The sequence below is a fragment of the Oncorhynchus nerka genome, linkage group LG14 (assembly GCF_034236695.1).
Source record: "Oncorhynchus nerka isolate Pitt River linkage group LG14, Oner_Uvic_2.0, whole genome shotgun sequence".
In the NCBI taxonomy this organism is placed as follows: domain Eukaryota; kingdom Metazoa; phylum Chordata; class Actinopteri; order Salmoniformes; family Salmonidae; genus Oncorhynchus; species Oncorhynchus nerka.
In genome coordinates, this window is record NC_088409.1 from 27,912,640 (window position 1) to 27,937,367 (window position 24,728).

Sequence of the window (24,728 nt, forward strand, 5' to 3'; positions counted from 1 at the left end):
GTTAAAAGTTCTCATGTTCTGAGCAAGGAACTTAAAAACGTTAGCTTTCTTACATGGCACATATTGCACTTTTATTTTCTTCTCCAACACATTGTTTTTGCATTATTTAAACCAAATTGAACATGTTTCATTATTTATTTGAGGCTAAATTTATTTTATTGATGTATTATATTAAGTTAAAATAAGTGTTTATTCTGTATTGTTGTAATTGTCATTATGACAAAGAAATCAAATGTTAAAAATTGTCTGATTTAATCGGTATCGGCTTTTTTTGGTTCTCCAATAATCGGTACCTGCGTTGAAAAATCATAATCGGTCGACCTCTAGAAGGGACAGGAGGGGCCTGTGACCAGGGCCTGTGACTGTCTAAATACACACTCAATCCATACATCCCTGTCCTTTCCATGTTTAGTGTATTTCAATTGATTTCATGTAAAGTCTCGAAACACTATTTGGAATGTGATAAACACTAATTTAGTAAGTAATTAACTCTTCCTGCCCACCCCATCTCCCCAGATAAGGAGCCAGTGTTGTGCCCCCACTGTTCCTCCCAGTTCTTGAACCAGTCAGTGTTGGACATCCATCTGCAGCGCTGTACCAGCTCAGAGGAGGACAAGACTGTGGGCCGTGGCCGGGGACAGGGACGGGGACGCTCCATGGGACAGGTACACTGGCCGCCTACTCTATACTAGTTATTCCTTATATAAATGGCTACTGTAATAGTATGATACCTTATACACATGTCTACTGTAATAGTAGAATACCTTGTAAACTCAGCAAAAAAAGAAACGTCCCTTTTCAGGACCCTGTCTTTCAAAGATAATTCGTAAAAATCCAAATAACTTCACAGATCTTCATTGTAAAGGGTTTAAATACTGTTTGCCATGCTTGTTCAATGAACATTAAAAAAATAATGAACGTGCATGCACCTGTGGAATGGTCATTAAGACACTAACAGCTTAAAGACGGTAGACAATGAAGGTCACAGTTATGAAAACTTAGGACACTAAAGAGGCCTTTCTACTGACTCTGGAAAAACACCAAAAGAAAGATACCCAGGGTCCCTGCTGATCTGTGTGAACGTGCCTTAGGCATGCTGCAAGGAGGCATGAGGACTGCAGATGTGGCCAGGGCAATAAATTGCAATGTCTGTACTGTGAGACTCCTAAGACAGTGCTACAGGGCGGACAGCCGATTGTCCTCGCAGTGGCAGAGCACTTGTAACAACACCTGCACAGGATCGGTACATCCGAACATCACACCTGCGGGACAGGTACAGGATGGCAACCACAACTGCCCGAGTTACACCAGGAACACACAATCCATCCATCAGTGCTCAGACTGTCCGCAATAGGCGGAGAGAGGCTGGACTGGGGGCTTGTATGCCTGTTGTAAGGCAGGTCCTCACCAGACATCACCGGCAATAACGTCACCTATGGGCACAAACCCACCGTCGCTGGACCAGACAGGACTGGCAAAAAGTGCTCTTCATTGACGAGTCGTGTTTTTTTCTCACCAGGGGGGAATGGTCGGATTCGAGTTTATCGTCGAAGGAATGAGCGTTACATCGAGGCCTGTATTCTGGAGCTGGATCGATTTGGAGGTGGAGGGTCCATCATGGTCTGGGGCAGTGTGTCACAGCATCATCGGACTGAGCTTGTTGTCATTGCAGGCAGTCTCAACGCTGTGCGTTACAGGGAAGACATCCTCCTCCCTCATGCGGTACCCTTCCTGCAGACTCATCCTGACATGACCCTCCAGCATGACAATGCCACCAGCCATACTGCTCATTCTGTGTGTGATTTCCTGCAAGACAGGAATGTCAGTGTTCTGCCATGACCAGCGAAGAGCCCAGATCTCAATATCATTGCGCACGTCTGGGACCTGTTGGAACGGAGGGTGAGGGCTAGGGCCATTCCCCCCAGAAATGTCCGGGAACTTGCAGGTGCCTTGGTGGAAGAGTGGGGTAACATCTCACAGCAAGAACTGGCAAATCTGGTGCAGTTCATGAAGAGGAGATGCACTGCAGTACTTAATGTATCTGGTGGCCACACCAGATACTGACTGTTACTATTGATTTTGACCCCCTCTTTGTTCAGGGACACATTATTCCATTTCTGTTAGTCATATGTCTGTGGAACTTGTTCAGTTTATGTCTCAGTTGTTGAATCTTGTTATGTTCATACAAATATTTACACATGTTAAGTTTGCTGAAAATAAACGCAGTTGAGACAGTGAGAGGATGTTTCTTTTTTTGCTGAGTTTATATATGGCTACAGTAATAGTATGGCACCTTATATATATGTCTACTGTAATAGTAGAATATCTTATCTATATTAGAGGTTGACCGATTATGATTTTCCAACGCCGATACCGATTATTGGAGGACCAAAAACAGTCGATACCGATTAATCAAATTATTTTTATTTATTTGTTTATATTATATATATATATATATATTACTGCTCAAAAAAATAAAGGGAACACTTAAACAACACAATGTAACTCCAAGTCAATCATACTTCTGTGAAATCAAACTGTCCACTTAGGAAGCAACACTGATTGACAATAAATTTCACATGCTGTTGTGCAAATGGAATAGACAACAGGTGGAAATTAAGGCAATTAGCAAGACACCCCCAATAAAGGAGTGGTTCTGCAGGTGGTGACCACAGACCACTTCTCAGTTCCTATGCTTCCTGGCTGATGTTTTGGTCACTTTTGAATGCTGGCGGTGCTTTCACTCTAGTGGTAGCATGAGACGGAGTCTACAACCCACACAAGTGGCTCAGGTAGTGCAGCTCATCCAGGATGGCACATCAATGCGAGCTGTGGCAAGAAGGTTTGCTGTGTCTGTCAGCGTAGTGTCCAGAGTATGGAGGCGCTACCAGGAGACAGGCCAGTACATCAGGAGACGTGGAGGAGGCCGTAGGAGGGCAACAACCCAGCAGCAGGACCGCTACCTCCGCCTTTGTGCAAGGAGGAGCAGGAGGAGCACTGCCAGAGCCCTGCAAAATGACCTCCAGCAGGCCACAAATGTGCATGTGTCTGCTCAAACAGTCAGAAACAGACTCCGTGAGGGTGGTATGAGGGCCCGACGTCCACAGGTGGGGGTTGTGCTTACAGCCCAACACCGTGCAGGACGTTTGGCATTTGCCAGAGAACACCAAGATTGGCAAATTCGCCACTGGCGCCCTGTGCTCTTCACAGATGAAAGCAGGTTCACACTGAGCACATGTGACAGACGTGACAGAGTCTGGAGACGGCGTGGAGAATGTTCTGCCTGCAACATCCTCCAGCATGACCGGTTTGGCGGTGGGTCAGTCATGGTGTGGGGTGGCATTTCTTTGGGGGGCCGCACAGCCCTCCATATGCTCGCCAGATGTAACCTGACTGCCATTAGGTACCGAGATGAGATCCTCAGACCCCTTGTGAGACCATATGCTGGTGCGGTTGGCCCTGGGTTCCTCCTAATGCAAGACAATGCTAGACCTCATGTGGCTGGAGTGTGTCAGCAGTTCCTGCAAGAGGAAGGCATTGATGCTATGGACTGGCCCGCCCGTTCCCTAGACCTGAATCCAATTGAGCACATCTGGGACATCATGTCTCGCTCCATCTACCAATGCCACGTTGCACCACAGACTGTCCAGGACTTGGCTGTCCATCCGCCACCTCATCAGGAGCATGCCCAGGTGTTGTAGGGAGGTCATACAGGCACGTGGAGGCCACACACACTACTGAGCCTCATTTTGACTTGTTTTAAGGACATTACATCAAAGTTGGATCAGCCTGTAGTGTGGTTTTCCACTTTAATTTTGAGTGTGACTCCAAATCCAGACCTCCATGTGTTGATAAATTTGATTTCCATTGATAATTTTTGTGTGATTTTGTTGTCAGCACATTCAACTATGTAAAGAAAAAATAATTTAATAAGAATATTTCATTCAGATCTAGGATGTTATTTTAGTGTTCCCTTTATTTTTTGGAGCAGTGTATATATATTTGTAATAATGACAATTACAACAATACTGAATGAACAGTGAACACTTTTATTTTAACTTAAAATAATACATAAATAAAATCTATTTAGTCTCAAATAAATAATGAAACATGCTCAATTTGGTTTAAATAATGCAAAAACAAAGTGTTGGTAAAGAAAGTAAAAGTGCAATATGTGCTATGTAAAAAAAGCTAACGTTTTAAGTTCCTTGCTCAGAACATATGAAAGCTGGTGGGTCAATATTCCTAGTTAAGAAGTTTTAGGTTGTAGTTATTATAGGAGTTATGACGCGTCGACTATTTATCTCTATACCATTTGAATTTCATATATATTTGACTGTTGTATGTTCTAATAGGCACTTTAGTATTGCCAGCCTAATCTCAGGAGTTGGTAGGCTTGAAGTCATAAATAGAGCTGTGAAGCAAGCATTGCTAAGAGCTGCTGGCAAACGCAGTAAAGTTTGAATGAATGCTTACAAGCCTGCTGCGGCCTACCACTGCTCAGTCAGACTGCTCTATCAAATCATAGACTTAATTATAATATAATAAACACAGAAATTTGAGCCATTGGTCATTAATATGGTCAAATCCGGAAACTATAATATCGAAAACAAAACGTTTATTCTTTCAGTGAAATACGGAACCGTTCTGTATTTTATTCAACGGGCGGCAACCCTAAGTCTAAATATTGCTGTTACATTGTACAACCTTCGATGTTATGTCATAATTATGTAAAATTCTGCCAAATTAGTTCGCAACGAGCCAGGCGGCCCAAACTGTTGCATATACCCTGACTCTGCGTGCAATGAACGCAAGAGAAGTGACACAATTTCCCTAGTTAATATTGCCTGCTAACATGAATTTATTTTAACTAAATATGCAGGTTTAAAAAAATATCCTTCTGTGTATTGATTTTAAGAAAGGTTTTGATGTTTATGGTTCATGCAACGATTGTGCTTTTTTTCGTGAATGTTTTTTTGTTAAATCATCCCCCGTTTGGCGCAGTAGGCTGTGATTCGATGATAAATTAACAGGCACTGCATTGATTATATGCAACGCAGGACAAACTAGTTAAACTAGTAATATTATCAACCATGTGTAGTTAACTAGTGATTATGTGAAGATTGTTTTTTATAAGATATAAGTTTGACGCCAGCTAGCAACTTACCTTGGCTCCTTGCTGCACTCGTGTAACAGGTGGTCTCCTCGTGGATTGCAATGTAATCGGCCATAATCGGCGTCCAAAAATGCCGATTTACCTATTGTTATGAAAACTTGAAATCGTCCCTAATTAATCGGCCATGCTGATTTTATTCGGTCGACCTCTGATATATATGGCTACTGTAATAGTAGGATCCTACTCTACACTAATTGTAAGGTACACTAATTGTACCTTACATGGCTACTGTAATAGTACCATAGATTTAGCCGATTTACCCTCTGATATACCACGGCTGTCAGCCAATCAGCATTCAGGGCTTGAACCACCCAGTTTATAATACCTTTTATAAACTGGGTGGTTCGAGCCCTGAATGCTAATTGGCTGACAGCTCTGGTATATCAGACCGTATGACAAAACATTTATTTTTACTGTTCTAATTATGTTTGTAACCCGTTTATAATAGCAATAAGGCACCTCTGGGGTTTGTGGTATATGGCCAATATACCACGGCTAAGGGCTGTATCCAGGCACTCCGCGATGCGTCGTGCATAAGAACAGCCCTTAGCTATGGTGTATTGGCCGTTTACCACACCCCTTCGTGCCTTATTGCTTAAATATACATGGCTACTGTAATAGTAGGATCCTACTCTTAACTAGTTATACCTTATAGTGCCTTCAGAAAGTATTCACACCCCTTCACTTTTCGCACATTTAGCTTTGTTAAAATATATTACATTTGACATTTTTTGTCACTGGCCTACACTCAATACCCATATTAACAAATTAATTACAAATGAAAAGCTGAAATGTCTTGAGTCAATAAGTATTCAACCCCTAAATAAGTTCAGGCGTAAAAACTTGTTTAACAAGTTACATAAGTTGCAAGGACTTCTCTGTAAGGTCCCTCAGTCGAGCAGTACATTTCAAACACAAATTCAACCACAAATACCAGAGAGGTTTTCCAATGCATTGCAAAGAATTGGTAGATGGGTAAAAATGGGGAGAAAAGCAACACTGAATATCCCTTTGAGCATAGTGAAGTTATTAATTACACTTAGGATGGTGTATCTTAGGACACTGAATATCCCTTTGAGCATAGTGAAGTTATTAATTACACTTAGGATGGTGTATCTTATGACACTGAATATCCCTTTGAGCATAGTGAAGTTATTAATTACACTTAGGATGGTGTATCAATTGGGGCGGCAGGTAGCCTAGTGGTTAGACAGTTGGGCCAGGAACCCGAAAGGTTGCTAGATCGATCCCCGAGCTGACACGGTAAAAATCTGTCGTTCTGCCCTTGAACAAGGCAGTTAACCCACGGTTCCATGGTAGGCCGTCATTGTAAATAAGAATTTGTTCAGGTGTCTTTCCGAACTCAGTTGCCAGAGAGGAAGAAAACTGCTTCCTCTCTGGCAATTGTGACTTTAAAACAGTTAGAGTTTAATGGCTGTGATAGGAGAACTGAGGATGGATCAACAACATTTTATTTACTCTACAATACCAACCTAATTGACAGAGTGAAAAGAAGGGCCCCTGTACAGAATAAAAATATTCCAAAACATGCATCCTGTTTGCAACAAGGCAGTAAAGTAATTCTAAAAACAATGTGGCAAAACAATTAACTTTTTGTCCTGAAAACTATGTTTTATGTTTGGGGCAAATCCAATGCAACACATTACTGAGTACCACTCTCCATATTTTAAAGCATAGTGGTGGCTGCATCATGTTATGGTTTTGCTTGTAATCTTAATGACTGGGGAGTTTTTCAGAATAAAAAAAATAAACGGGATATACTGTAGCAAAGCACAGGCAAAATCCTAGTGGAAAACCTGGTTCATTCTAGGGATGGGCATTTAAACTTTTTTTTTTTTGACTGTTCAAGTACTTTATTTTTTGAGAACTCCAGTAAATGTGTGCATTTATCAATATGCCAACAGTGAGCGACAAGGCCTATTTTATCATAACCATTACAGATAACAAATCCAAATGGCTAAATTGCCATATATGTGTGTGTGTATGTGTATGTATGTGTATATATATATATATATAATGTAGCTAAAAACAAACATAACAAAAAAATATCCTGTAACTCCTAACTGTCACAATAGGAATTATTTTCCTTGTAAAGGTGAAAACAGACGAATGGCAACCTACTGTTGCCCATCATGGTTGTGCTACTCTCCTCTTCGCGTTCACTATATATATGTATATATATAAAATACACACACACACACAGTTGAAGTCAGAAGTTTACATACACTTAGGTTGGAGTCATTAAAACTCCTTTTTTCAACCACTCCACAAATTTCTTGTTAACAAACTATAGTTTTGGCAAGTCGGTTAGGACATCTACTTTGTGCAATTGTTTTCCGACAATTGTTTACAGACAGATTATTTCACTTATAATTCACAGTATTACAATTCCAGTGGGTCAGAAGTTTACATACACTAAGTTGACTGCCTTCAAACAGCTTGGAAAATTCCAGAAAATTATGTCATGGCTTTAGAAGCTTCTGATGGGCTAATTGACGTCATTTCGGTCAATTGGAGGTGTACCTGTGGATGTATTTCAAGGCCGACCTTCCTTTTCTCCAGTTGGGAAAGGGCAGTGTGGAGTGCGATTAAGATTGTGTCATCTGTGGATCTGTTGGGGCGGTATGCGAATTGGAGTGGGTCTAGGGTATCCGGTAGGATGCTGTTGATGTGAGCCATGACCAGCCTTTTTAAAGCACTTTATGGCTACCGACGTGAGTCCTATGGGGCAGTAATCGTTTAGGCAGGTTACCTTCACTTACTTGGGCACAGGGACTATGGTGGTCTGCTTGAAACATGTAGGTATTGCAGACTCAGTCAGGGAGTGGTTGAAAATGTCAGTGAAGACACTTGCCAGTTGGTCCGCTCATGCTTTGAGTACACGCCCTGGTAATCCGTCTGGCCCTGTGGCTTTGTGAATGTTGACCTGTTTAAAGGTCTTGCACACATCTGCTACCGAGAGCATTATCACACAGTCGTCCAGAACAGCTGGTGCTCTCATGCATGCTTCAGTGTTGGTTGCCTCGAAGCGAGCATAAAAGGCATTTAGCTTGTCTGGTATCTCGCGTCATTGGGCAGCTTGCGGCTGCGTTTCCCTTTGTAGTCCGTAATAGTTTTCAAGCCCTGCCAATGAAAGCTCTTACAATATTCGATGATGACATTTCAACACCAAGTCAGAACATTAGGTAACGTTATGAGGGGGAAAGGGACCAAATTATTAGGGTGAGGCACATGTGATACCAACAGCTTACTACACAGCATACACATAGTATTACTTTCTTAGCTACAGTATACATATTTCCCAGGTATATTACATCATATATATATATATAGCAGCATGCAAGAGATTTTTGGACTCTTGTCCAAGTGCTATGCTCACTTGAATAGGAAGGTGGCGTGGCGATCCTTCTTGTGGGCAAGTTTTGTCATGAAACTTTGTCATCCAAGTCTGGCATTCTCTGGATTAATGGAGTATTTAGTGTAGATTGTTGACAAAAAATTGAAATTTTATCCATTTTAATTACACTTTGTAACACAACAAAATGTGGAAAAAGTCTAGGGGTGTGAATATGTGAAGGCACTGTACAGACATAGATACTGTAATAGTAGGATCTTACTCTACACTAGTTCTACCTTATAGACATAGATACTGTAATAGTAGAATGTTACTCTACACTAGTTATACCTTATAGATACTGTAATAGTAGAATGTTACTCTACACTAGTTATACCTTATAGACATAGATACTGTAATAGTAGAATGTTACTCTACACTAGTTATACCTTATAGACATAGATACTGTAATAGTAGGATCTTACTCTACACTAGTTCTACCTTATAGACATAGATACTGTAATAGTAGAATGTTACTCTACACTAGTTCTACCTTATAGACATAGATACTGTAATAGTAGAATGTTACTCTACACTAGTTATACCTTATAGACATAGACACTGTAATAGTAGAATGTTACTCTACACTAGTTGTACCTTATAGACATAGATACTGTAATAGTAGGATCTTACTCTGCACTAGTTCTACCTTATAGATACTGTAATAGTAGGATCTTACTCTGCACTAGTTGTACCTTATAGACATAGATACTGTAATAGTAGAATGTTACTCTACACTAGTTATACCTTATAGACATAGATACTGTAATAGTAGAATGTTACTCTACACTAGTTATACCTTATAGACATAGATACTGTAATAGTAGAATGTTACTCTACACTAGTTATACCTTATAGACATAGATACTGTAATAGTAGAATGTTACTCTACACTAGTTATACCTTATAGACATAGATACTGTAATAGTAGAATGTTACTCTACACTAGTTATACCTTATAGACATAGATACTGTAATAATGTTACTCTACACTAGTTGTGCCTTATAGACATAGATACTGTAATAGTAGGATCTTACTCTGCACTAGTTATACCTTATAGACATAGATACTGTAATAGTAGAATCTAGTACTGTAATAGTAGGATCTTACTCTACACTAGACATAGATACTGTAATAGTAGAATCTTACTCTATAGATACATAGATACTGTAATAGTAGAATCTTACTCTGCACTAGTTATACCTTATATACATAGATACTGTAATAGTAGAATGTTACTCTACACTAGTTATACCTTATAGACATAGATACTGTAATAGTAGAATCTTACTCTGCACTAGTTATACCTTATAGACATAGATACTGTAATAGTAGAATGTTACTCTACACTAGTTATAGCTTATAGACATAGATACTGTAATAGTAGGATCTTACTCTACACTAGTTCTACCTTATAGATACTGTAATAGTAGAATCTTACTCTACACTAGTTATACCTTATAGACATAGATACTGTAATAGTAGAATCTTACTCTACACTAGTTCTACCTTATAGATACTGTAATAGTAGGATCTTACTCTGCACTAGTTATACCTTATAGACATAGATACTGTAATAGTAGAATGTTACTCTACACTAGTTCTACCTTATAGACATAGATACTGTAATAGTAGGATCTTACTCTGCACTAGTTATACCTTATAGACATAGATACTGTAATAGTAGAATGTTACTCTACACTAGTTATACCTTATAGACATAGATACTGTAATAGTAGAATGTTACTCTACACTAGTTGTACCTTATAGACATAGATACTGTAATAGTAGAATGTTACTCTACACTAGTTATACCTTATAGACATAGATACTGTAATAGTAGAATGTTACTCTACACTAGTTATACCTTATAGACATAGATACTGTAATAATGTTACTCTACACTAGTTGTACCTTATAGACATAGATACTGTAATAGTAGAATGTTACTCTACACTAGTTATACCTTATAGACATAGATACTGTAATAGTAGGATCTTACTCTGCACTAGTTATACCTTATAGACATAGATACTGTAATAGTAGAATGTTACTCTACACTAGTTATACCTTATAGATACTGTAATAGTAGGATCTTACTCTGCACTAGTTATACCTTATAGACATAGATACTGTAATAGTAGAATGTTACTCTACACTAGTTCTACCTTATCGACATAGATACTGTAATAGTAGAATCTTACTCTGCACTAGTTATACCTTATAGACATAGATACTGTAATAGTAGAATCTTACTCTACACTAGTTATACCTTATAGACATAGATACTGTAATAGTAGAATCTTACTCTGCACTAGTTATACCTTATAGACATAGATACTGTAATAGTAGAATGTTACTCTACACTAGTTATACCTTATAGACATAGATACTGTAATAGTAGGATCTTACTCTGCACTAGTTATACCTTATAGACATAGATACTGTAATAGTAGAATGTTACTCTACACTAGTTCTACCTTATAGACATAGATACTGTAATAGTAGAATGTTACTCTACACTAGTTATACCTTATAGACATAGATACTGTAATAATGTTACTCTACACTAGTTGTACCTTATAGACATAGATACTGTAATAGTAGGATCTTACTCTGCACTAGTTATACCTTATAGACATAGATACTGTAATAGTAGAATCTTACTCTGCACTAGTTATACCTTATATACATAGATACTGTAATAGTAGGATCTTACTCTGCACTAGTTATACCTTATAGATACTGTAATAGTAGGATCTTACTCTGCACTAGTTATACCTTATAGACATAGATACTGTAATAGTAGAATCTTACTCTACACTAGTTATACCTTATAGACATAGATACTGTAATAGTAGAATCTTACTCTGCACTAGTTATACCTTATAGACATAGATACTGTAATAGTAGAATGTTACTCTACACTAGTTATACCTTATAGACATAGACACTGTAATAGTAGAATGTTACTCTACACTAGTTGTACCTTATAGACATAGATACTGTAATAGTAGGATCTTACTCTGCACTAGTTCTACCTTATAGATACTGTAATAGTAGGATCTTACTCTGCACTAGTTGTACCTTATAGACATAGATACTGTAATAGTAGAATGTTACTCTACACTAGTTATACCTTATAGACATAGATACTGTAATAGTAGAATGTTACTCTACACTAGTTATACCTTATAGACATAGATACTGTAATAGTAGAATGTTACTCTACACTAGTTATACCTTATAGACATAGATACTGTAATAGTAGAATGTTACTCTACACTAGTTATACCTTATAGACATAGATACTGTAATAGTAGAATGTTACTCTACACTAGTTATACCTTATAGACATAGATACTGTAATAATGTTACTCTACACTAGTTGTGCCTTATAGACATAGATACTGTAATAGTAGGATCTTACTCTGCACTAGTTATACCTTATAGACATAGATACTGTAATAGTAGGATCTTACTCTGCACTAGTTATACCTTATAGATACTGTAATAGTAGGATCTTACTCTGCACTAGTTATACCTTATAGACATAGATACTGTAATAGTAGAATCTTACTCTACACTAGTTATACCTTATAGACATAGATACTGTAATAGTAGAATCTTACTCTGCACTAGTTATACCTTATATACATAGATACTGTAATAGTAGAATGTTACTCTACACTAGTTATACCTTATAGACATAGATACTGTAATAGTAGAATCTTACTCTGCACTAGTTATACCTTATAGACATAGATACTGTAATAGTAGAATGTTACTCTACACTAGTTATAGCTTATAGACATAGATACTGTAATAGTAGGATCTTACTCTACACTAGTTCTACCTTATAGATACTGTAATAGTAGAATCTTACTCTACACTAGTTATACCTTATAGACATAGATACTGTAATAGTAGAATCTTACTCTACACTAGTTCTACCTTATAGATACTGTAATAGTAGGATCTTACTCTGCACTAGTTATACCTTATAGACATAGATACTGTAATAGTAGAATGTTACTCTACACTAGTTCTACCTTATAGACATAGATACTGTAATAGTAGGATCTTACTCTGCACTAGTTATACCTTATAGACATAGATACTGTAATAGTAGAATGTTACTCTACACTAGTTATACCTTATAGACATAGATACTGTAATAGTAGAATGTTACTCTACACTAGTTGTACCTTATAGACATAGATACTGTAATAGTAGAATGTTACTCTACACTAGTTATACCTTATAGACATAGATACTGTAATAGTAGAATGTTACTCTACACTAGTTATACCTTATAGACATAGATACTGTAATAATGTTACTCTACACTAGTTGTACCTTATAGACATAGATACTGTAATAGTAGAATGTTACTCTACACTAGTTATACCTTATAGACATAGATACTGTAATAGTAGGATCTTACTCTGCACTAGTTATACCTTATAGACATAGATACTGTAATAGTAGAATGTTACTCTACACTAGTTATACCTTATAGATACTGTAATAGTAGGATCTTACTCTGCACTAGTTATACCTTATAGACATAGATACTGTAATAGTAGAATGTTACTCTACACTAGTTCTACCTTATCGACATAGATACTGTAATAGTAGAATCTTACTCTGCACTAGTTATACCTTATAGACATAGATACTGTAATAGTAGAATCTTACTCTACACTAGTTATACCTTATAGACATAGATACTGTAATAGTAGAATCTTACTCTGCACTAGTTATACCTTATAGACATAGATACTGTAATAGTAGAATGTTACTCTACACTAGTTATACCTTATAGACATAGATACTGTAATAGTAGGATCTTACTCTGCACTAGTTATACCTTATAGACATAGATACTGTAATAGTAGAATGTTACTCTACACTAGTTCTACCTTATAGACATAGATACTGTAATAGTAGAATGTTACTCTACACTAGTTATACCTTATAGACATAGATACTGTAATAATGTTACTCTACACTAGTTGTACCTTATAGACATAGATACTGTAATAGTAGGATCTTACTCTGCACTAGTTATACCTTATAGACATAGATACTGTAATAGTAGAATCTTACTCTGCACTAGTTATACCTTATATACATAGATACTGTAATAGTAGGATCTTACTCTGCACTAGTTATACCTTATAGATACTGTAATAGTAGGATCTTACTCTGCACTAGTTATACCTTATAGACATAGATACTGTAATAGTAGAATCTTACTCTACACTAGTTATACCTTATAGACATAGATACTGTAATAGTAGAATCTTACTCTGCACTAGTTATACCTTATAGACATAGATACTGTAATAGTAGAATGTTACTCTACACTAGTTATACCTTATAGACATAGATACTGTAATAGTAGAATCTTACTCTGCACTAGTTATACCTTATAGACATAGATACTGTAATAGTAGAATGTTACTCTACACTAGTTCTACCTTATCGACATAGATACTGTAATAGTATAATCTTACTCTACACTAGTTCTACCTTATAGACATAGATACTGTAATAGTAGAATGTTACTCTACACTAGTTATAGCTTATAGACATAGATACTGTAATAGTAGGATCTTACTCTACACTAGTTCTACCTTATAGATACTGTAATAGTAGAATCTTACTCTACACTAGTTATACCTTATAGACATAGATACTGTAATAGTAGAATCTTACTCTACACTAGTTCTACCTTATAGATACTGTAATAGTAGGATCTTACTCTGCACTAGTTATACCTTATAGACATAGATACTGTAATAGTAGAATGTTACTCTACACTAGTTATACCTTATAGACATAGATACTGTAATAGTAGAATGTTACTCTACACTAGTTGTACCTTATAGACATAGATACTGTAATAGTAGAATGTTACTCTACACTAGTTATACCTTATAGACATAGATACTGTAATAGTAGAATGTTACTCTACACTAGTTATACCTTATAGACATAGATACTGTAATAATGTTACTCTACACTAGTTGTACCTTATAGACATAGATACTGTAATAGTAGAATGTTACTCTACACTAGTTATACCTTATAGACATAGATACTGTAATAGTAGGATCTTACTCTGCACTAGTTATACCTTATAGACATAGATACTGTAATAGTAGAATGTTACTCTACACTAGTTATACCTTATAGATACTGTAATAGTAGGATCTTACTCTGCACTAGTTATACCTTATAGACATAGATACTGTAATAGTAGAATGTTACTCTACACTAGTTCTACCTTATCGACATAGATACTGTAATAGTAGAATCTTACTCTGCACTAGTTATACCTTATAGACATAGATACTGTAATAGTAGAATCTTACTCTACACTAGTTATACCTTATAGACATAGATACTGTAATAGTAGAATCTTACTCTGCACTAGTTATACCTTATAGACATAGATACTGTAATAGTAGAATGTTACTCTACACTAGTTATACCTTATAGACATAGATACTGTAATAGTAGGATCTTACTCTGCACTAGTTATACCTTATAGACATAGATACTGTAATAGTAGAATGTTACTCTACACTAGTTCTACCTTATCGAAATAGATACTGTAATAGTAGAATCTTACTCTACACTAGTTCTACCTTATAGACATAGATACTGTAATAGTAGAATGTTACTCTACACTAGTTATACCTTATAGACATAGATACTGTAATAATGTTACTCTACACTAGTTGTACCTTATAGACATAGATACTGTAATAGTAGGATCTTACTCTGCACTAGTTATACCTTATAGACATAGATACTGTAATAGTAGAATCTTACTCTGCACTAGTTATACCTTATAGACATAGATACTGTAATAGTAGGATCTTACTCTGCACTAGTTATACCTTATAGATACTGTAATAGTAGGATCTTACTCTGCACTAGTTATACCTTATAGACATATATACTGTAATAGTAGAATCTTACTCTACACTAGTTATACCTTATAGACATAGATACTGTAATAGTAGAATCTTACTCTGCACTAGTTATACCTTATAGACATAGATACTGTAATAGTAGAATGTTACTCTACACTAGTTATACCTTATAGACATAGATACTGTAATAGTAGAATCTTACTCTGCACTAGTTATACCTTATAGACATAGATACTGTAATAGTAGAATGTTACTCTACACTAGTTCTACCTTATCGACATAGATACTGTAATAGTATAATCTTACTCTACACTAGTTCTACCTTATAGACATAGATACTGTAATAGTAGAATCTTACTCTGCACTAGTTATACCTTATAGACATAGATACTGTAATAGTAGAATGTTACTCTACACTAGTTATAGCTTATAGACATAGATACTGTAATAGTAGGATCTTACTCTACACTAGTTCTACCTTATAGATACTGTAATAGTAGAATCTTACTCTACACTAGTTATACCTTATAGACATAGATACTGTAATAGTAGAATCTTACTCTACACTAGTTCTACCTTATAGATACTGTAATAGTAGGATCTTACTCTGCACTAGTTCTACCTTATAGACATAGATACTGTAATAGTAGGATCTTACTCTGCACTAGTTATACCTTATAGACATAGATACTGTAATAGTAGAATGTTACTCTACACTAGTTATACCTTATAGACATAGATACTGTAATAGTAGAATGTTACTCTACACTAGTTGTACCTTATAGACATAGATACTGTAATAGTAGGATCTTACTCTGCACTAGTTATACCTTATAGACATAGATACTGTAATAGTAGAATGTTACTCTACACTAGTTATAGCTTATAGACATAGATACTGTAATAGTAGGATCTTACTCTACACTAGTTCTACCTTATAGATACTGTAATAGTAGAATCTTACTCTACACTAGTTATACCTTATAGACATAGATACTGTAATAGTAGAATCTTACTCTACACTAGTTCTACCTTATAGATACTGTAATAGTAGGATCTTACTCTGCACTAGTTATACCTTATAGACATAGATACTGTAATAGTAGAATGTTACTCTACACTAGTTCTACCTTATAGACATAGATACTGTAATAGTAGGATCTTACTCTGCACTAGTTATACCTTATAGACATAGATACTGTAATAGTAGAATGTTACTCTACACTAGTTATACCTTATAGACATAGATACTGTAATAGTAGAATGTTACTCTACACTAGTTGTACCTTATAGACATAGATACTGTAATAGTAGAATGTTACTCTACACTAGTTATACCTTATAGACATAGATACTGTAATAGTAGAATGTTACTCTACACTAGTTATACCTTATAGACATAGATACTGTAATAATGTTACTCTACACTAGTTGTACCTTATAGACATAGATACTGTAATAGTAGAATGTTACTCTACACTAGTTATACCTTATAGACATAGATACTGTAATAGTAGGATCTTACTCTGCACTAGTTATACCTTATAGACATAGATACTGTAATAGTAGAATGTTACTCTACACTAGTTATACCTTATAGATACTGTAATAGTAGGATCTTACTCTGCACTAGTTATACCTTATAGACATAGATACTGTAATAGTAGAATGTTACTCTACACTAGTTCTACCTTATCGACATAGATACTGTAATAGTAGAATCTTACTCTGCACTAGTTATACCTTATAGACATAGATACTGTAATAGTAGAATCTTACTCTACACTAGTTATACCTTATAGACATAGATACTGTAATAGTAGAATCTTACTCTGCACTAGTTATACCTTATAGACATAGATACTGTAATAGTAGAATGTTACTCTACACTAGTTATACCTTATAGACATAGATACTGTAATAGTAGGATCTTACTCTGCACTAGTTATACCTTATAGACATAGATACTGTAATAGTAGAATGTTACTCTACACTAGTTCTACCTTATCGACATAGATACTGTAATAGTAGAATCTTACTCTACACTAGTTCTACCTTATAGACATAGATACTGTAATAGTAGAATGTTACTCTACACTAGTTATACCTTATAGACATAGATACTGTAATAGTAGAATCTTACTCTGCACTAGTTATACCTTATAGACATAGATACTGTAATAGTAGAATGTTACTCTACACTAGTTCTACCTTATAGACATAGATACTGTAATAGTAGAATGTTACTCTACACTAGTTATACCTTATAGATACTGTAATAGTAGGATCTTACTCTGCACTAGTTCTACCTTATAGACATAGATACTGTAATAGTAGAATGTTACTCTACACTAGTTATACCTTATAGACATAGATACTGTAATAGTAGGATCTTACTCTGCACTAGTTCTACCTTATAGACATAGATACTGTAATAGTAGAATGTTACTCTACACTAGTTCTACCTTATAGACATAGATACTGTAATAGTAGGATCTTACTCTGCACTAGTTATACCTTATAGACATAGATACTGTAATAGTAGAATGTTACTCTACACTAGTTCTACCTTATCGACATAGATACTGTAATAGTAGAATCTTACTCTACACTAGTTATACCTTATAGACATAGATACTGTAATAGTAGAATCTTACTCTGCACTAGTTATACCTTATAGACATAGATACTGTAATAGTAGAATGTTACTCTACACTAGTTATACCTTATAGACATAGATACTGTAATAGTAGGATCTTACTCTGCACTAGTTATACCTTATAGACATAGATACTGTAATAGTAGAATGTTACTCTACACTAGTTCTACCTTATCGACATAGATACTGTAATAGTAGAATCTTACTCTACACTAGTTCTACCTTATAGACATAGATACTGTAATAGTAGAATGTTACTCTACACTAGTTATACCTTATAGACATAGATACTGTAATAGTAGAATCTTACTCTGCACTAGTTATACCTTATAGACATAGATACTGTAATAGTAGAATGTTACTCTGCACTAGTTCTACCTTATAGACATAGATACTGTAATAGTAGAATGTTACTCTACACTAGTTCTACCTTATAGATACTGTAATAGTAGGATCTTACTCTGCACTAGTTCTACCTTATAGACATAGATACTGTAATAGTAGAATGTTACTCTACACTAGTTATACCTTATAGACATAGATACTGTAATAGTAGGATCTTACTCTGCACTAGTTCTACCTTATAGACATAGATACTGTAATAGTAGAATGTTACTCTACACTAGTTATACCTTATAGACATAGATACTGTAATAGTAGGATCTTACTCTGCACTAGTTCTACCTTATAGATACTGTAATAGTAGAATGTTACTCTACACTAGTTATACCTTATAGACATAGATACTGTAATAGTAGGATCTTACTCTACACTAGTTATACCTTATAGACATAGATACTGTAATAGTAGAATCTTACTCTACACTAGTTGTACCTTATAGACATAGATACTGTAATAGTAGGATCTTACTCTACACTAGTTATACCTTATAGACATAGATACTGTAATAGTAGAATGTTACTCTACACTAGTTATACCTTATAGATACTGTAATAGTAGAATGTTACTCTACACTAGTTCTACCTTATAGACATAGATACTGTAATAGTAGAATCTTACTCTACACTAGTTCTACCTTATAGACATAGATACTGTAATAGTAGGATCTTACTCTACACTAGTTATACCTTATAGACATAGATACTGTAATAGTAGAATGTTACTCTACACTAGTTCTACCTTATAGACATAGATACTGTAATAGTAGGATCTTACTCTACACTAGTTATACCTTATAGACATAGATACTGTAATAGTAGAATGTTACTCTACACTAGTTATACCTTATAGACATAGATACTGTAATAGTAGGATCTTACTCTACACTAGTTATACCTTATAGACATAGATACTGTAATAGTAGAATCTTACTCTGCACTAGTTATACCTTATAGACATAGATACTGTAATAGTAGAATGTTACTCTACACTAGTTATACCTTATAGACATAGATACTGTAATAGTAGGATCTTACTCTACACTAGTTCTACCTTATAGACATAGATACTGTAATAGTAGGATCTTACTCTACACTAGTTCTACCTTATAGACATAGATACTGTAATAGTAGAATGTTACTCTACACTAGTTATACCTTATAGACATAGATACTGTAATAGTAGGATCTTACTCTACACTAGTTCTACCTTATAGACATAGATACTGTAATAGTAGAATCTTACTCTACACTAGTTCTACCTTATAGACATAGATACTGTAATAGTAGAATGTTACTCTACACTAGTTATACCTTATAGACATAGATACTGTAATAGTAGAATGTTACTCTACACTAGTTATACCTTATAGACATAGATACTGTAATAGTAGAATCTTACTCTACACTAGTTATACCTTATAGACATAGATACTGTAATAGTAGAATCTTACTCTACACTAGTTACTGTAATAGTAGAATGTTACTCTACACTAGTTATACCTTATAGACATAGATACTGTAATAGTAGAATGTTACTCTACACTAGTTATACCTTATAGACATAGATACTGTAATAGTAGGATCTTACTCTACACTAGTTCTACCTTATAGACATAGATACTGTAATAGTAGAATCTTACTCTACACTAGTTCTACCTTATAGACATAGATACTGTAATAGTAGAATGTTACTCTACACTAGTTATACCTTATAGACATAGATACTGTAATAGTAGAATGTTACTCTACACTAGTTATACCTTATAGACATAGATACTGTAATAGTAGAATCTTACTCTACACTAGTTATACCTTATAGACATAGATACTGTAATAGTAGAATCTTACTCTACACTAGTTACTGTAATAGTAGAATGTTACTCTACACTAGTTATACCTTATAGACATAGATACTGTAATAGTAGAATCTTACTCTACACTAGTTATACCTTATAGACATAGATACTGTAATAGTAGAATGTTACTCTGCACTAGTTGTACCTTATAGACATAGATATTGTAATAGTAGGATCTTACTCTGCACTAGTTCTACCTTATAGACATAGATACTGTAATAGTAGAATGTTACTCTACATTAGTTATACCTTATCGACATGGATACTGTAATAGTAGAATCTTACTCTACAGATACTGTACCTTATAAACATGAATACTGTAATAGTAGAATCTTACTCTACAGATACTGTACCTTATAAACATGAATACTGTAATAGTAGAATCTTACTCTACACTAGTTATACCTTATAGACATGGATACTGTAATAGTAGAATGTTACTCTACATTAGTTATACCTTATCGACATGGATACTGTAATAGTAGGATCTTACTCTACAGATACTGTAATAGTAGAGTCTTACTCTGCAGATACTGTACCTTATAGACATGGATACTGTAATAGTAGAATCTTACTCTGCACTAGTTATACCTTATAGACATGGATACTGTAATAGTAGAATCTTACTCTACAGATACTGTACCTTATAGACATGGATACTGTAATAGTAGAGTCGTACTCTGCAGATACTGTACCTTATAGACATGGATACTGTAATAGTAGAGTCTTACTCTGCAGATACTGTACCTTATAGACATGGATACTGTAATAGTAGAGTCTTACTCTGCAGATACTGTACCTTATAGACATGGATACTGTAATAGTAGAGTCTTACTCTGCAGATACTGTACCTTATAGACATGGATACTGTAATAGTAGGATCCCTTCATCTTTTCTTCACTAGTTATTCCTTATACATGTGCCCCTCCCTCTCTCTTGCCATCCAGGTGGAGTGTGATATGTGTGGTCATTGCTGTATGACCCAGGAGGGTCTGGACCTCCATCGGCTGTCCCATACGGGCCAGACCCCCCTGCGCTGCCCCCTGTCCCCCTGCAGACGGCGCTTCGCCTCCAGCTCGGCCCTCGGGGAGCACATTGTGGCCCACTGCCAGGGGACTCTGGGGAAGGGCCGCGGCTCCAAGAGGTTCCACTGCCAGATCTGTGGGAAGGACTTTGCCTACACCTCCACCTTCAACGTCCACATGAGGATCCACACCGATGAGAGGCCCTTCGAGGTAAGGGGGTGGGGAGGTGGAGATGATTGATTGATTGTGTGTGTGTGCGTGGTGGGTTATCTACTGCACACGACTGACGTTCGTTATGGTGTGTCTTGTTCTGAAGTGATTTAAAACACAGGCTACTACAAGGGAACAATTAGATTGTCACATTTTTTAGCAGAAGAGGTCGCCTGGACAAGATTTTGGTCGTGGTTCTGCCTTTTATTATTGTTTCATTCACTTCTCACTTCCCCCTGCTGCTCCCCCAATGGACATTCACCCTGCCCCACCCCCAATGGACATTCACCCTGCCCCACCCCCCCAATGGACATTCACCCTGCCCCACCCCCCAATGGACATTCACCCTGCCCCACCCCCAATGGACATTCACCCTGCCCCACCCCCAATGGACATTCACCCTGCCCCACCCCCAATGGACATTCACCCTGCCCCACCCCCCAATGGACATTCACCCTGCCCCACCCCCAATGGACATTCACCCTGCCCCACCCCCAATGGACATTCACCCTGCCCCACCCCCAATGGACATTCACCCTGCCCCACCCCCCAATGGACATTCACCCTGCCCCACCCCCAATGGACATTCACCCTGCCCCACCCCCCAATGGACATTCACCCTGCCCCACCCCCCAATGGACATTCACCCTGCCCCACCCCCAATGGACATTCAACCTGCCCCACCCCCAATGGACATTCACCCTGCCCCACCCCCCAATGGACATTCACCCTGCCCCACCCCCAATGGACATTCACCCTGCCCCACCCCCCAAGGGAAATGGATCATTGTTACAGTTGTAAATATGTATACTAATACTAATAAACTCATCTAAAACATACAAGCTGTGGTTGTGGTCACCCCAGTGTATTATGCCCGATGGTGTCCTCCCTCCCTCTACACTTCCTATGATTAATGAGTGGGGCTGAGTTAGAGCCTGCCATCTCCCCTCTGTGTTACTATTCTGGGACCCTGCGCCACAGGGCACCGCCCGCAAAGGCAGGAATGCCCTAAACACAAGACCAACCAGCCTCTGCTCATTGTGGCACAATTTGTGGCAGAACAGCCCCAGGCTTCTATAGTTCAATAAAAAATGTAATCAAAGCTGTAAAGTTATTGGTGAGAATGTCCCTTCCGTTTCCCTTTGGTTCTACTAATGGTAGGCGTTGTCTCTGTGGTCATTCAGTATGGCAGACAGGCAGGTAACACTGCTGTGTGGAAAAAGATGAATGTCCTGCAGTAGTAGTGCAGCTCTGTTCTGTCAGCTTCTTTTTTTCTCTTCAGTCCCCAGTGTCCCTCTTTCTGTTCTTTATCTCTACCTACCATTGTCCTCTGCCCTCCCTAGATCTCTCTCTCTCTCTCTCTCTCTCTCTCTCTCTCTCTCTCTCTCTCTCTTCTCACACATTGTTTTTCTACCCTTCCTATTCTTCTGCCTCTTCAGCCAGAAGTGCTGTGTCTACAAATTTGAGGAAGTGTTTCAGAAAATATTTTTTCATAACAGTTTTCAAGATATGAAATCTAGAATTTTAATGTCCGCTCTTCTCCTCTTGTCCTTGTTCTCTCGTTATGTTTTCCGATCCTACCCATCCTCCTCCTCCTCTCTCAGTGTTCTACGTGTGGGAAGCGTTTCCGCCAGCTGCCCCACCTCAAGGACCATGAGCGTATCCACAGCGGCCTGCGGCCCTTCTGCTGCTGGGTGTGTGGTAAAGCCTTCAGTGTGGCCGGCCGTCTTACTGAGCACGCCCGCATCCACAGTGGAGAGACTCCCTACACCTGCCACCACTGCCCCTCAGCCTTCCGCTCACGCTCCAACCTCGACAAACACATCCGTCTCCACGACGACGGAACGGGTGGAACCACGGCCAACGACGTAGAGGCGGAAGGGGCGAGGGTGCTCTTGTCTACAGGGACGGGATTGGGTGGCGAGGGGGAGTCGGCGGTGCAGACCATTCTGCTGGTCCAGACGGATGGAACCACAGAGGGGGTGATGGTGCCGGCCGTGCCCGTCTCAGAGCACTCCTCTGGGGCTATGTTTTCTGGGCAGGCTGGGTCCTCCCAGGTGGTGTTCTTGGGTGGTCAGGCCATCTCTGTCCCCTCCCTGTCAGCTATCATGGAGGGACATGAGATCCCCTCGGTCACTGTGGTAGATCGACAGGACGTACCACACACCATAGAGTTCATCCTAGAGGAGACCATCTCATAGAAGGGACTGTAGAGGAGGAAGAGGGTAGAAAGGAGAGGGTTTGTGATAGAATGTATTAGAGACTGAGAGTGAGTTAGACTGAAAGATGGTAGGATTTTCAGTTAGTCAAGGTGAAATAAAAAATAAATAGTGTTGAGTTAAATCAAGATGTATAGTTTTTGCTGTTTCCTCAGTGCCGGGGCTATTCTTGTTAAATGGACCGAAATATTGTTTCATTTACTTGATGATCTACATATGAATTGATTTTAACAGAGTTTTGTGAAGGATCGGATGTGTCGCCCTTAAGCTTTGAGAGGTGCTTCTTAGTTTGGAAGAGCAGAATGTTGAAATCGTACAGCGAAGCCAGTGAAGCAAGCAGCAGTTGTATGGTAAAGCATTTATCCTGTTTACAATGAGAAGTTGAAAGAAAAGCTGATTGTAAAAGTATTCCCAGAGTGTGTACCGTCAATATTATTTAGAGTGAGTTTTATCAGGGTTGGACTTGAGTCGCCCATAAAATGTCCTTTAATAAAAGACTTCAGCTTTCACCGTTTCTCCAACGCTTCTATCATTTTATAAGGAGGATTACACGTGGTCCTCACCATGAAATATCTCACACATCAGATAGGATGGCCTTTATGGGCCCCACTGTAATCTCACACATCAGATAGGATGGCCTTTATGGGCCCCACTGTAATCTCACACATCAGATAGGATGGCCTTTATGGGCCCCACTGTAATCTCACACATCAGATAGGATGGCCTTTATGGGCCCCACTGTAATCTCACACATCAGATAGGATGGCCTTTATGGGCCCCACTGTAATCTCACACATCAGATAGGATGGCCTTTAT

The 24,728-nt window shown here is 37.4% G+C and overlaps 1 protein-coding gene across 3 annotated transcripts in view; it reads left to right on the forward strand.

Annotated features, from left to right (window-relative positions):
* LOC115116685 (zinc finger protein 574-like) overlaps nt 1-24,421 on the forward strand; it is a 40,415-nt gene extending 15,994 nt beyond the window's left edge. For 2 of the 3 annotated variants that reach the window (XM_065027906.1, XM_065027905.1), the window contains exons 8-10: nt 517-665; nt 21,406-21,693; nt 23,298-24,421. In XM_065027906.1, coding sequence (XP_064883978.1) covers nt 517-665; nt 21,406-21,693; nt 23,298-23,894 — 1,034 coding nt within the window. In that variant the 3' untranslated portion in view covers nt 23,895-24,421. Of the gene's footprint in view, nt 1-516; nt 666-1,519; nt 2,239-21,405; nt 21,694-23,297 lie in introns of those variants that run through there. The other variant, XM_029645173.2, reaches the window with a different exon arrangement.
* Nucleotides 24,422-24,728: the final 307 nt, after the last annotated feature.